At 39.7% G+C, this 15053-nt stretch overlaps 1 protein-coding gene and 1 gene segment (V, D, J or C); one reads left to right on the top strand and one right to left on the bottom strand.

Annotated features, from left to right (window-relative positions):
• Positions 1-10545, top strand: part of LOC131444868 (immunoglobulin lambda-1 light chain-like) — a 65950-nt gene extending 55405 nt beyond the window's left edge. Inside the window, exons 4-5 of the mRNA XM_058615563.1 lie at positions 9017-9052; positions 10073-10545. Of these exons, the coding sequence (XP_058471546.1) occupies positions 9017-9052; positions 10073-10392 (356 nt within the window). The 3' untranslated portion in view covers positions 10393-10545. The remainder of the gene's footprint in view (positions 1-9016; positions 9053-10072) is intronic.
• A 1956-nt stretch (positions 10546-12501) lies between these two features.
• LOC131444850 (immunoglobulin kappa variable 1-39-like) lies at positions 12502-14462 on the bottom strand. The segment is given in 4 exon segments: positions 12502-12812; positions 12947-13039; positions 14206-14319; positions 14414-14462. Coding segments are annotated over 4 exon segments (567 nt in total).
• Between the last annotated feature and the right edge of the window lie 591 nt (positions 14463-15053).

The raw sequence follows: 15053 nt of genomic DNA, 5'->3' as shown, positions 1-15053 counted from the left end.
ACTAAAATATAATGTATATACATACCAATGGCGTCTCAGTTGCCACCCAAGCACTGACACACACACACACACACATCTCTCCAGCTTGACTCTGGCAGACTAAAGGGCCTCACCTGCCCGAGAGATCCTCCTCATCAAAACTTCCTCAGGTGATCTGACTCTCCTGATGAGCCTGTCTCTCTCTACCTGCATGCCAGGAAGCTGAGTTGCCACACCTACCCCCTGATACTGCCCTTCTGTGCTACATAGACTCGTCCAAATGTACCCCCCAAAAAATAAAGTCTGTCAACTAATGACGTCACAAACAGAGAAATAAAAGGAGATGCTTTCAGTTGTGTAACTTTCTCACGTTACATTCAAGTTTTGTACATTTAATATTGAATTCATGTTCATATTTGTTGTGTCTGTTTGGATTGATGTCATTGATGGATTGATACTGAATATTCAGAGTTTGTTTCAGTGATAGATTCACTGTGTTTGTGCTTGATGACTCTTGTGTTCACTGGACCAGTTATCCTCATCACAGCAGCTGCAGCAGGACGTTTTTTTTACTTCAGTCAAACTGAGGGAGGTTTTTGTACGACTATAAATCACTGTGTGGATGTGTAATCACCATGTGCACCGAGACAGTAATAATCTCCAGCATCTTCAGCCTGAACACCACTGATGGTTAAAGTATAGTCAGAACCAGAGCTGCTGCCACTGAATCGAGATGGAGTTCCAGAGTTGAGAGTTGATGCTTTGTATATAAGAAGTTTTGGAGCCTGTCCAGGTTTCTGAAGATACCAACTGAGATCATCACCAATATCTGAACTCCCTGTGGCCCTGATGTTCACAGTCCCTCCAACACTAACAGACATGACTTTGTCAGTCTGAGTCAGGAAATTGCTGGCAGAAGACTCTGAAATTAGAGATTACATTTACTTTGTTAAAATAATCTGACAGCCTGATGAGAAAAGAAAAGTAAAAGACACTTTTATGCAGAAAATAAATCAGGGACTGAGTGGATTTGTCCCAAACATTTAAACAAATCTCTCACCTTGACTCAGAAAACCCAGCAAGAGAAGCAAAGTGAGTGGCGACATCTTTGTGGAGCAGTTTTCAGTGTGAGTGCATGAAAACAGTTCAGACTCTGTGTGACATAAGAACTTAAACTCTCGGAGCAGTGATGCAGAAAAGTCATGCAAACACACATTTGGATACACCTGTCTGTATGAAAGTGAGAGGGCGAGGTGGGATTAAGATCTCTGTTCCTCATCTTGCTGCTTATTCTAGGTTTTTGCCTTTGTGCCATTTTGCACTTTTTTTTATCCACACAGTTGATCATGTGAAGGGACCATGAATATTATGGTCTGCCTTATTTACCAAAATACACTGTGACTGAAAAATAAGGCCTGCGTGCATCTCTGTCAGTCAGTAGTACTTTTTGTACAAATGTCATTTCACGACACCATTCTACCGTGTTATCGTGAATATTTTCACTCAGCATAATCTTGTGGTTGTGTGTATAACCCCACAGGATGCCCCTTTGACCTATCAGCAGTTAAATGTGACCTCTGCTCTACACCAACCGTGTGGCCTACTTTGAACCATGACTTTTATTTTCATCTTATTTGCCAAAACACAATGAGACAGAAAAATGAGGCCTGAGAGCATCTAATCCATGTCTTCTAACAGGAAGCATTTGTGCATTCATCAAAAACATCCCAGTAGAGAATTATATATTTGAACAATTTAACATTTCTTACACCACAAAGGAGATTTTGGTTTCTGTTTGGATTGTTAGCCTACAGTATTTCAGATCATTTAATGCATTCATATTTGCACCTGCTGTTATAATCAGTTTAAGAATAATATTGTTTTTTTTTCTCCACAAGAGATGGCACTGAATATAAATGTAAAAATACTGTATATTGAGAGTTTGATTCAGTTGTAGATTCACTGTGTTTGTGCTTGATGACTCTTGTGTTCACTGGACCAGTTATCCTCATCACAGCAGCTGCAGCAGGACGTTTTTTTTACTTCAGTCAAACTGAGGGAGGTTTTTGTACGACTATAAATCACTGTGTGCTTGTGCTATCATAATGATAACCGAGACAGTAATAATCTCCAGCATCTTCAGCCTGAACACCACTGATGGTTAAAGTATAGTCAGAACCAGATCTGCTGCCACTGAATCGAGATGGAGTTCCAGTGTAGAGAGTTGATGCAGAGTATATAAGAAGTTTTGGAGCCTGTCCAGGTTTCTGAAGATACCAACTGAGATAAGCAATATTTGAACTCCCTGTGGCCCTGATGTTCACAGTCCCTCCAACACTAACAGACATGACTTTGTCAGTCTGAGTCATGAAACTGCTGGCAGAAGACTCTGAAATTAGAGATTACATTTACTTTGTTAAAATAATCTGACAGCCTGATGAGAAAAGAAAAGTAAAAGACACTTTTATGCAGAAAAAAAATCAGGGACTGAGTGGATTTGTCCCAAACATTTAAACAAATCTCTCACCTTGACTCAGAAAACCCAGCAAGAGAAGCAAAGTGAGTGGCGACATCTTTGTGGAGCAGTTTTCAGTGTGAGTGCATGAAAACAGTTCAGACTCTGTGTGACATAAGAACTTAAACTCTCGGAGCAGTGATGCAGAAAAGTCATGCAAACACACATTTGGATACACCTGTCTGTATGAAAGTGAGAGGGTGAGGTGGGATTAAGAGCAGATTAGAGCTCCATGTGGGCGTCACTGCACATGAACAAACTTCTCTGTTTCTGTCTTTACAAAGTTGCCAAAGACATTTTTTGTCTTTGATCTTTTTCCAGTAAAAAGCTCTTGCACAAAGTTGATGTTGTGAAGGGACCAATTTAATCTGAACCATGATTTTTATTTTCATTTTATTTGCCAAAACACAGACTGAAAAATTAGGCCTGAGATCATCTAACCCAGGGGTCTCGAACTCCCGGCCTGCGGCCCTCCTACATCCGGCCCGCATCTTGACATAAAAACTTAATTGCAATTTAGCCCTTGAAGTTTATTTTTATTTATTTGTTTTCCACAATTACAAGAATAATTTTGCGTGCAATTTATATTTTTAAAAATATGAACAGACGTGCTGTCACTTTATGAAAGGCTTTGATTAGTCATTTAAGAATGAGGCCAAAAACATTTGCACTTACTGTGAATTTAATTTTATAATATTATCATGCAATATTTGAAAATAAACCCTGTTTTCAGAAATATTTGTGATTTTTTTTTGTTGGTTCCCTTTACACTGAAGTGGCCCCCCACTGAGATGACAGTGCCAGCAGTGGCCCCCAGCTCATTTGAGTTTGAGACCCCTGATCTAACCTATGTTTTCTAACATGAAGCCACTACAGAATTATATATTACATTTTATATATTTAAACAATTTCTAACACCACAAAGGAGACTTTTGTTTCTGCTTGGATTGTTGGCAATGGAAAATGAAAAGCTTGGGGTTGGAATAACACGGTGACAGAACGAGGACAGTGACACAATTCATTTGAAAAAGGTTATTCTGCTACTTTTGAAAAGAATCAAATGTTTAAGCTTCATAAGTTTGGGTATGAAAGATTGAGTATAAATGACAGGAGTGTGAATCTGTGTTTTGTGCTTGGTGAGTTTACTGTCAGCTCTGTGCTCACTGGTCTGTGTCTCTGTCTCTTCCTGTTGTAACAGCTCAGTGTCTCTGCACTTTGACGGGGACAGGTTTTTGTACGACGACAATTCACTGTGTGCATACATCAGCACTGTTTATAACATGGATACTCTTGCAGTAGTAAACTGCAGCATCTTCAGTCTGAACTCCACTGATTCTCAATGAGAAGTCAGAGTTGCTTCCACTGCCACTAAACCGAGCTGGTGTTCCTGAGTAGAGAGTTGATGCTCTGTATATAAGAAGCTTTGGAGTCTGTCCAGGTTTCTGTTGGTACCAGTACATACATTGATGACCATCACATTGTTGGGATTAGGGGCGTGATTGGTTATGAATTTAGAATATTAATAATTGATTAATTATGGAATAATTAATTTCTTATAAAAAGTTGAGTCAAAATCAAATCAGGGCACCACTCCTCTCAAACAGAGAACAATCGGTTCTGAATGAACCATTAATTCATAACCTCCAAAAACAGTCTCATAAATTAAGCTGACTACCTATTTGGATTATGATTAATAATTAACTTAATTGATAAATCACAATACTACATCAATAGTTAGGTGAATTTTAGGATTGGAGTTCTACAGGCTCCAAGAGGTTGGCAATATACACACTTGAGCAATATTAATCAGACCAGACTGTATATTGTATAAAACATTTATTAAAAAGACATCAAAGATATAAACAAGAATATCTACTAAATGTAACTATATACAGTGTATGTGTGTGAAAGAGAGAGAAAGAGGGAGTCTGTGTGTGTGCAGGTCAAATGGTCAAGTCGGATAGAGGTAGACTACAAATCAAGATGGCGGTTGACAAAGAAACTACAAGATGGCGGAATCAAAGATGGCTTCTTGACCACATGGCCGCTGTGTTTCTTGGTTAACCACTTTTGTAAAGTGAGATGTCAGGTTAGATGAGAGGTTAGAAGCATGGACATCACTAACATCATATTAACCTAAAGCTAGACATTACAACAACACTTTATGTGAGCAAGTAAGCTCAGTACAACATTTACAAGTAGTGTAATGCTATGCTCGGCCCAGTTACGTTACCAAGTCCTTAAAAGATGCCAAAGTGTCCTTTTGAGGTGCTGTCTGTTGGTCCAGGAACAGTAGATGGTTGACTGTGTTTCTGGTGTCTGTGGCTCAGGTTCCTCCTCACAAAGTTAGCCAGTTGGAGCTAACCTGGCTCTGGATCCTTGGTTGATCCTAAGGCAGGCTCTGGTGTCGCTGCCTCTGATGGGAGGATAGCAGGCTGCTGTGAGCAGGCCTGCTCGAAGATCAGCAGAGAGGGTCTCTTGCTGCTGGAAGCTTGTTGTGTGTCCTCCGGTGAGATGGAGAAGAGAAGAGCGAAGAGAAGAGAAAGAAGGAGGGGAAACCTGGCTTTTGTATTGCCTGTTACATGGGGGTCACATGTCACAAAGTGACCACTGAGGTGGGTTTCCCACTGATGTGTGGAAGATAAGGGATCTTTATTGACTGAGTTTTATGACACTCAGTGTCTCTGAGCAAGGGGCCATGTGTTCTCCATCCAAGATGCATGTGACTCCATCTTGAATGAGCTGATCCCCAACACTACGATGTCCATATTTAAAAACAAAGGAAATGAATTAAATCAGATTGAAATTAAGTCTATAATCATTTTTAATAATTAAACCAAACACTCCAACTCAAGCAAAAACTAGATCCCAGAATATTTTCCCAAACTTGAATGAATAACTCCACACACACACACACACACACACACACTATCTCATTCCATTGCTAATCCAGTCTAAACCATAATTTCAGTCGTTAATAATCCCCTCAGTTCACAGACATAATTCAGATGAAAAGCCAAATTAAATAAACAATCATTCCCACACTGACAAGATGCCACCAAATTTAACTGCTCAGACCTGCATATCACAAATGTTATTCAACTAAAATATAATGTATATACATACCAATGGCGTCTCAGTTGCCACCCAAGCACTGACACACACACACACACACATCTCTCCAGCTTGACTCTGGCAGACTAAAGGGCCTCACCTGCCCGAGAGATCCTCCTCATCAAAACTTCCTCAGGTGATCTGACTCTCCTGATGAGCCTGTCTCTCTCTACCTGCATGCCAGGAAGCTGAGTTGCCACACCTACCCCCTGATACTGCCCTTCTGTGCTACATAGACTCGTCCAAATGTACCCCCCAAAAAATAAAGTCTGTCAACTAATGACGTCACAAACAGAGAAATAAAAGGAGATGCTTTCAGTTGTGTAACTTTCTCACGTTACATTCAAGTTTTGTACATTTAATATTGAATTCATGTTCATATTTGTTGTGTCTGTTTGGATTGATGTCATTGATGGATTGATACTGAATATTCAGAGTTTGATTCAGTGATAGATTCACTGTGTTTGTGCTTGATGACTCTTGTGTTCACTGGACCAGTTATCCTCATCACAGCAGCTGCAGCAGGACGTTTTTTTTACTTCAGTCAAACTGAGGGAGGTTTTTGTACGACTATAAATCACTGTGTGAACACTCCACTACCATGATAACCGAGACAGTAATAATCTCCAGCATCTTCAGCCTGAACTCCACTGATGGTTAAAGTATAGTCAGAACCAGATCTGCTGCCACTGAATCGAGATGGAGTTCCAGTGTAGAGATTTGATGTAGTGTATATAAGAAGTTTTGGAGCCTGTCCAGGTTTCTGAAGATACCAATAGAGAGTGCTACCAATATCTGAACTCCCTGTGGCCCTGATGTTCACAGTCCCTCCAACACTAACAGACATGACTTTGTCAGTCTGAGTCAGGAAACTGCTGGCAGAAGACTCTGAAATTAGAGATTACATTTACTTTGTTAAAATAATCTGACAGCCTGATGAGAAAAGAAAAGTAAAAGACACTTTTATGCCGAAAATAAATCAGGGACTGAGTGGATTTGTCCCAAACATTTAAACAAATCTCTCACCTTGACTCAGAAAACCCAGCAAGAGAAGCAAAGTGAGTGGCGACATCTTTGTGGAGCAGTTTTCAGTGTGAGTGCATGAAAACAGTTCAGACTCTGTGTGACATAAGAACTTAAACTCTCGGAGCAGTGATGCAGAAAAGTCATGCAAACACACATTTGGATACACCTGTCTGTATGAAAGTGAGAGGGTGAGGTGGGATTAAGAGCAGATTAGAGCTCCATGTGGGCGTCACTGCACATGAACAAACTTCTCTGTTTCTGTCTTTACAAAGTTGCCAAAGACATTTTTTGTCTTTGATCTTTTTCCAGTAAAAAGCTCTTGCACAAAGTTGATGTTGTGAAGGGACCAATTTAATCTGAACCATGATTTTTATTTTCATTTTATTTGCCAAAACACAGACTGAAAAATTAGGCCTGAGATCATCTAACCCAGGGGTCTCGAACTCCCGGCCTGCGGCCCTCCTACATCCGGCCCGCATCTTGACATAAAAACTTAATTGCAATTTAGCCCTTGAAGTTTATTTTTATTTATTTGTTTTCCACAATTACAAGAATAATTTTGCGTGCAATTTATATTTTTAAAAATATGAACAGACGTGCTGTCACTTTATGAAAGGCTTTGATTAGTCATTTAAGAATGAGGCCAAAAACATTTGCACTTACTGTGAATTTAATTTTATAATATTATCATGCAATATTTGAAAATAAACCCTGTTTTCAGAAATATTTGTGATTTTTTTTGTTGGTTCCCTTAACACTGAAGTGGCCCCCCACTGAGATGACAGTGCCAGCAGTGGCCCCCAGCTCATTTGAGTTTGAGACCCCTGATCTAACCTATGTTTTCTAACATGAAGCCACTACAGAATTATATATTACATTTTATATATTTAAACAATTTCTAACACCACAAAGGAGACTTTTGTTTCTGCTTGGATTGTTGGCAATGGAAAATGAAAAGCTTGGGTTTGGAATAACACGGTGACAGAACGAGGACAGTGACACAATTCATTTGAAAAAGGTTATTCTGCTACTTTTGAAAAGAATCAAATGTTTAAGCTTCATAAGTTTGGGTATGAAAGATTGAGTATAAATGACAGGAGTGTGAATCTGTGTTTTGTGCTTGGTGAGTTTACTGTCAGCTCTGTGCTCACTGGTCTGTGTCTCTGTCTCTTCCTGTTGTAACAGCTCAGTGTCTCTGCACTTTGACGGGGACAGGTTTTTGTACGACGACAATTCACTGTGTGAACACGTTCGCTCCGTTTATAACATGGATACTCTTGCAGTAGTAAACTGCAGCATCTTCAGTCTGAACTCCACTGATTCTCAATGAGAAGTCAGATTTGCTTCCACTGCCACTAAAACGAGCTGGTGTTCCTGAGTGGAGAGTTGATGCTCTGTATATAAGAGGCTTTGGAGTCTGTCCAGGTTTCTGTTGGTACCAGAACATACATTGATGACCACCATCACAGGTTGCAACTTTGGAGCTGGTTTTACAGGTGAGAGTGACAGTGGATCCTGGAGTAGTTGTCACCACAGGAGGCTGAGTCACAGTCACCTGACCACTGCATCCTGCAGACAAAACACATCATTTATCAGCACAAAGAAAAAAGAGAGAGAACAGGCAGCACATGGTGTTGGAAATGTTGCAGAGTGAATGAACCTGTGAAGCAGCAGCAGCAGCAGCAGGTCAGTGTCCACATGAGGATGGTGATGAGAGTCATGGTGGTTGTGGTCTCTGCCGTGACGACTGACAGATGTGAGCTGTGCAGTGTTGAACTGGCAGGACTTTAAACCTTCTCAGTCCAGTGGAGGATCAGCTGACGACGCAGAGCCTCCTCCTCTCTATGGAAATGATTCCTCTGCTCTGAACAGACTGAAGGTCTGGACGTGGGACATGAAACCAGGAGACACACTGACTGGATTTACACTGACAATGGATTAGGAACAGAAAAATGTGGGTTCTCAACATCTGGATTCAAATGGTGTCACTTTTTTTGACACACCTGTGTTTTTGTCTGTCCCTCTGATTTACTCTTAGAGTATTTCAGAATATAATTTTAAAGACTTTTTGTACAGTAGTGTAATTGAAATTGTTGTTGAAGCCTTTTGTTTGTTTTGAGCATCAGACATTATCTAAAAATAAATTATAAAATTTTAATTTATACCAGAGTAAATTTAACAAAATTAAACCTCTTTTTTTAAAAGTCACAAAAATGATTGAAATGATTCTAATATTTTGAGCCATGTGAGTTAAATTATAAAGTATGAAGTGTAAATTGAGCAGTTAAATGTGGAAAAGAGTGAATGTTTGAGTGAGTAGATGCTTGTTCACAGTGCAGGAGGTTTTTGTACGGCCACTTCATCAGTTTGTATCACTGTGGTACACTTTTGGTGGAGGAACCAAAGTCATCATGTTATGTAAGTACAAGACGTTTCTATTTTTACTGAATAAAATACTGTTGTATATCTTTAAACAATGTGATAAAAACAAAAAACGCATAAAAAAATCTAAATATAGGAATTATGAATGTATTTATTTTTTATATAAAGTCTGTCTGATTTCATAATTCCGCCTCATATTCTTTTAAATTTCTGTTATGGCTGTAATAATATGATATAATGGTCATGTGTATGACGAATAATTACTTTTGTCTTATTTTTGTTTTTACTGAGTTAAAAAAACAAACTTGTTTATAAAATGATCCCAAGAAACATTAAATGTATTTGTTTATGACATCAGACGTCATTATTTATTGCATTTAAACACCGAAATACTAACGATGCAGAAAAATGAAGTTAACTGTTTTATTTATTCCTTAATTATGTTGCACATGGTTCCAATGTGTTCACAGTTCGTTAGACTGAAACAGAGAAAAGGAAGTGAAACAGACAGATGAATAAAATCATTGCAGCTGTTTTACTGTGAAACATTATAAAGCAGACGTGAAGATTTCTCTTTATGATCATCAACAACACTTTAACATCGCATTTTTAAACAGTTTTGATTTGACTTTAATTCACTTCAGAGCTTTGTTCTTTCTCCCCTGAGAGGACATTTATTTTGTCGATGGCGAAACAAAAAACGATGGAAACAATCAAAGAAACGCATTAAAACAAGGACAACTTAGAGCAAACCCCAAACTTGACTTCAAACAATCCCAGTCAACTTTTTCTAACTGATAAGCAGTGAACCGTGCAATCAAGAACTGTGCAAGCCGTTATAATGAGTATCTTTTAGTGTTGACTCTGTGGAGCCTGTGTCTCTGGACGGAGAAACAAAAACTACATCAAATCTTTTAGTAAAAACCCTCATTTTTCCTCTCTTTTCTCCTCAGTCTGATCACAGACTCAGAAAACACTGCTAACCCACTGAAAAACCACTGTCACGTATCATCATGTCATGTTTATCTTGTCGTTTGTCTCTGCTCTGTCTTCCAGCCGGTACCATGGTCAGGCCCTCAGTCTCTCTGCTGCCCCCGTCCCCTAAGCAGCTCTCTGGGGGCTCGGCCATGCTGGTCTGCCTGCTGAGCGGCTACTCTCCTCAGGGAGCCGTGGTGACCTGGGAGGTGGACGGCACGGAGGTGTCAGAGGGGGTCCTGAGCAGTTTAGAGCAGGAGAAGAGCGGCAGCTACAGCAGCAGCAGCAGCCTGAGCCTGAGCCAGGAGCAGTGGCTGAAAGGAGAGAAGTACACCTGCAAGGTGGTCCATCACGGCCACAACCAGACCCAGACCCTGCACAGGAGCCAGTGTGAGGGTTAGTGGTGGTGAATGAAGCCCAGGACAAGAAGCCCTGACAACATCGACTTTAACGTTTGAAGATGAAAATAAAGCTTTGAGTTCTTGTGCTGTGAGTGTGTTTCCACAATGTCGTTCTGACGACTCGTGTTTTGCCAATAAATGTTGCAGTGATACAAAACACGACAAAGTCTTTCTGTGGTTTGTTGAAGGAGAAGACCGTCTGAAAACGTCCACTAATTCAACTCCTGGTCATATTTAACATCATGTAAAAAGTGAAACAAAATCTAGAATAAAAGCTTTTTTATTTGATAGTGCTTTCAGAAAAACAATTCTATCAATCAGGATTTGTTTAATTTTAATATTTTCAACATTTCTATATTCTAACCTATTTTTATTTGACTTATTTTAAACTAGCCCTTTATTTTTTATGACTTAAATCTTTTAATTTCTCTAAGTTACTTCTATTAACCTTTTTTATATCGATATCCATTTACACTATTTTAACAATGTGTTACTGATTGTGGTATTGAAGAGGAAAAAAACATTTTACATCATGAATAATTTAAACTATATTATAATAATTCAATGTAGCATTTTTAACAATATAAACATGATAATATACAGTTTTGACCTGACAACATACTAATAATAGGATATGCTTTCAGTTGTGTAACATGCTCACATTACATTCAGGTTTTGTACATTTAATATTTCATATTTAAATAACTTTGATATTTTTTGTGTCTGTTTGGATTGATGTCATTGATGGATTGATACTGAATATTCAGAGTTTGTTTCAGTGATAGATTCACTGTGTTTGTGCTTGATGACTCTTGTGTTCACTGGACCAGTTATCCTCATCACAGCAGCTGCAGCAGGACGTTTTTTTACTTCAGTCAAACTGAGGGAGGTTTTTGTACGACTATAAATCACTGTGTGAACACACCTGTACTATGGCCACTGAAACAGTAGTAAACTGCAGCATCTTCAGTCTGAACTCCACTGATGCTCAATGAGAAGTCAGATTTGCTTCCCCTGCCACTAAACCGAGCTGGTGTTCCAGAGTGGAGAGTTGATACGCTGTATATAAGAAGCTTTGGAGTCTGTCCAGGTTTCTGTTGGTACCAGGACATACATGGGCTACCCCAACAGGTTCCAACATCGGAGCTGGTTTTACAGGTGAGAGTGACAGTGGATCCTGGAGTAGTTGTCACCACAGGAGGCTGAGTCCCAGTCACCTGACCACTGCATCCTGCAGACAAAACACATCATTTATCAGCACAAAGAAAAAAGAGAGAGAACAGGCAGCACATGGTGTTGGAAATGTTGCAGAGTGAATGAACCTGTGAAGCAGCAGCAGCAGCAGCAGGTCAGTGTCCACATGAGGATGGTGATGAGAGTCATGGTGGTTGTGGTCTCTGCCGTGACGACTGACAGATGTGAGCTGTGCAGTGTTGAACTGGCAGGACTTTAAACCTTCTCAGTCCAGTGGAGGATCAGCTGACGACGCAGAGCCTCCTCCTCTCTATGGAAATGATTCCTCTGCTCTGAACAGACTGAAGGTCTGGACGTGGGAGAGGACGTCTCTGCTCAGAGTAGAGCTTCAGCATCTCCTCCTGTCTGAAAGTGTCCTCTGTGTTTAAATGCATGCTGTTGCTTTTTAATGGTGATCTTCATATTCTGCTCTTTGTTCATTCACTTTCAGAGAAAATTGAAGAGGAACTCTCTCATTCATCAAAAACAGGAAAAACATTTTTCATCATGAATAATTTAAACTATATTATAATAATTCAATGTAGCATTATTTTAACAATATAAACATGATAAACATACATTTTTGACCTGACAACATACAAATAAAAGCAGATGCTTTCAGTTGTGTAACTTTCTCATGTTACATTCAAGTTTTCTACATTTAATATTTAATATTTTATATATTTTTTGTGTCTGTTTGGATGTCATTGATGGATTGATACTGAATATTCAGAGTTTGATTCAGTTATAGATTCACTGTGTTTGTGCTTGATGACTCTTTTGGTTCACTGGACCAGTTATCCTCATCACAGCAGCTGCAGCAGGACGTTTTTTTTACTTCAGTCAAACTGAGGGAGGTTTTTGTACGACTATAAATCACTGTGTGAACACTCCACTACCATGGTTACCGAAACAGTAATAATCTCCAGCATCTTCAGCCTGAACACCACTGATGGTTAAAGTATAGTCAGAACCAGAGCTGCTGCCACTGAATCGAGATGGAGTTCCAGAGTAGAGAGTTGATGTATAGTATATAAGAAGTTTTGGAGCCTGTCCAGGTTTCTGAAGATACCAACTGAGATCAGCACCAATATCTGAACTCCCTGTGGCCCTGATGTTCACAGTCCCTCCAACACTTACAGACATGACTTTGTCAGTCTGAGTCAAGAAACTGCTGGCAGAAGACTCTGAAATTAGAGATTAAACTTTGTTAAAATAATCTGACAGCCTGACGAGAAAAGAAAAGTAAAGGACACTTTTATGCTGAAAATAAATCAGGGACTGAGTGGATTTGTCCCAAACATTTAAACAAATCTCTCACCTTGACTCAGAAAACCCAGCAAGAGAAGCAAAGTGAGTGGCGACATCTTTGTGGAGCAGTTTTCAGTGTGAGTGCATGAAAACAGTTCAGACTCTGTGTGACATAAGAACTTAAACTCTCGGAGCAGTGATGCAGAAAAGTCATGCAAACACACCTTTGGATACACCTGTCTGTATGAAAGTGAGAGGGTGAGGTGGGATTAAGAGCAGATTACTCTCACAGCTACCGGCAATTTAGAGTGTACAATTCCATGGTTCCCAACCTGGGGTCCAAGCCCCTCTTAGAGATCACATGGGGGGGGCGTAGAGCTTTGACTGCTCTGAGTTTGTGAGGTTAATATAATTATATTTGTGCATCCCAATCAGACACTCTACTCGATAATTAGAAGTCAGTATCACCCAAATAAAAACCTATAACTCACTACATATTTTTGCATATGAACTTTTTACTTTATTCTTTTTCTTGTGCGTACCCTGGACATGGGTTCGGGGCCTGGTTTGTCCTGGACACAAGCAAGGGGGCCTTCAAGGAAAAAAGGTTGGGAACCACTGGTCCAATTTACCCAATCCCCATATTGCATGTTTTTGTAATGTGGGAGGAAGCGGGAGAACCCAGAGAAAACCCACGCATGCACACACAGGGAGAAAATGCAAACTCCATGCAGAAAGGCCTTTGCTCGGATCTGAAACCCGAGATCTGACCAAAGGCAAGAGTGCTGACCTACTCTGAACCATGATTTATATTTTCATCTTATTTGCCAAAACACACTGAGACTGAATGATGGGGCCTGAGAGCGTCTAACCCATGTTTTCTAACAGGAAGCCAGTAGAGAATTATATTTTACATATAATATATTTGAACAGTTTCTGACACCACAAAGGAGATTTTTGTTTCTCCTTGGATTATTTTCCCTCTTTTTGTTTCAGTTGTAGATTCACTGTGTTTGTGCTTGATGACTCTTGTGTTCACTGGACCAGTTATCCTCATCACAGCAGCTGCAGCAGGACGTTTGTTTTTTTACTTCAGTCAAACTGAGGGAGGTTTTTGTACGACTATAAATCACTGTGTGGATGTGCCATCACCATGATAACCGAGACAGTAATAATCTCCAGCATCTTCAGCCTGAACACCACTGATGGTTAAAGTATAGTCAGAACCAGATCTGCTGCCTCTGAATCGAGATGGAGTTCCAGAGTTGAGATATGATGCAGCATATATAAGAAGTTTTGGAGTCTGTCCAGGTTTCTGAAGATACCAACTGAGATAAGCACCAATATTTGAACTCCCTGTGGCCCTGATGTTCACAGTCCCTCCAACACTAACAGACATGACTTTGTCAGTCTGAGTCGTCAGGAAATTGCTGGCAGAAGACTCTGAAATCAGACATGAAAAGGTGGTTTTGTTTAAAAGCCTGTAGGGAGAAAAGAAATCTATACATTTGCACAAACCACGTTTCAAATCTCTCACCCTGACTCAGAAAGCCCAACACCACAGTCAGAGTTAATGTCAAAATCATCGTGGAGCGGTTTTCAGTGGGACTGTGTGAAAACGGTTAAGATTCTGTGCGACACAAGATTTTTAAACTCTTGGAGCAGCGACGCATGACAGTCATGCAAAGCGCTGCGAAGAAGGCAAGCACACACCCGGGAATGTGAAACAGGACAAAGTCCACATGCTTCTGGCTCAGTCAACCATTTAAAGAAGTTCTTTTTATTCAACTTATTTCCATTTGCCAGCAGTGGAAGATAGTTATAGATGCTTTTTATTTATTTTTTTTTTTTTTAATTAACTCATCACAGATGAATGTTTCTAGATTTTACAGCTTTAATGTTTGAGTTAAACACTTAAATGCTGACACTACATTTGATATTTAGATAGACATTTGTTAATATTGTTAACATTATCTTATCTCAGGGCTTTACAGTAAATACCCACCCCCTGTGGCACTTTATGGATGAGTAAATACACTTTTTCACTTCTGTCTAAGATGACTCAGCTACTTTCTTTTTCTAAGTGAGGAAGGCTGTGTGCACTGGTGACCATCTGGAGCTGGAAACAGGAACTTAACATGAAAATCTGAGTTTCACTTCCCCTCTGACTGGATGAT

This window comes from Solea solea, chromosome 18 (genome assembly GCF_958295425.1).
Source record: "Solea solea chromosome 18, fSolSol10.1, whole genome shotgun sequence".
Lineage (NCBI taxonomy): Eukaryota > Metazoa > Chordata > Actinopteri > Pleuronectiformes > Soleidae > Solea > Solea solea.
This window is presented reverse-complemented; position numbering and strand designations above follow the sequence as displayed.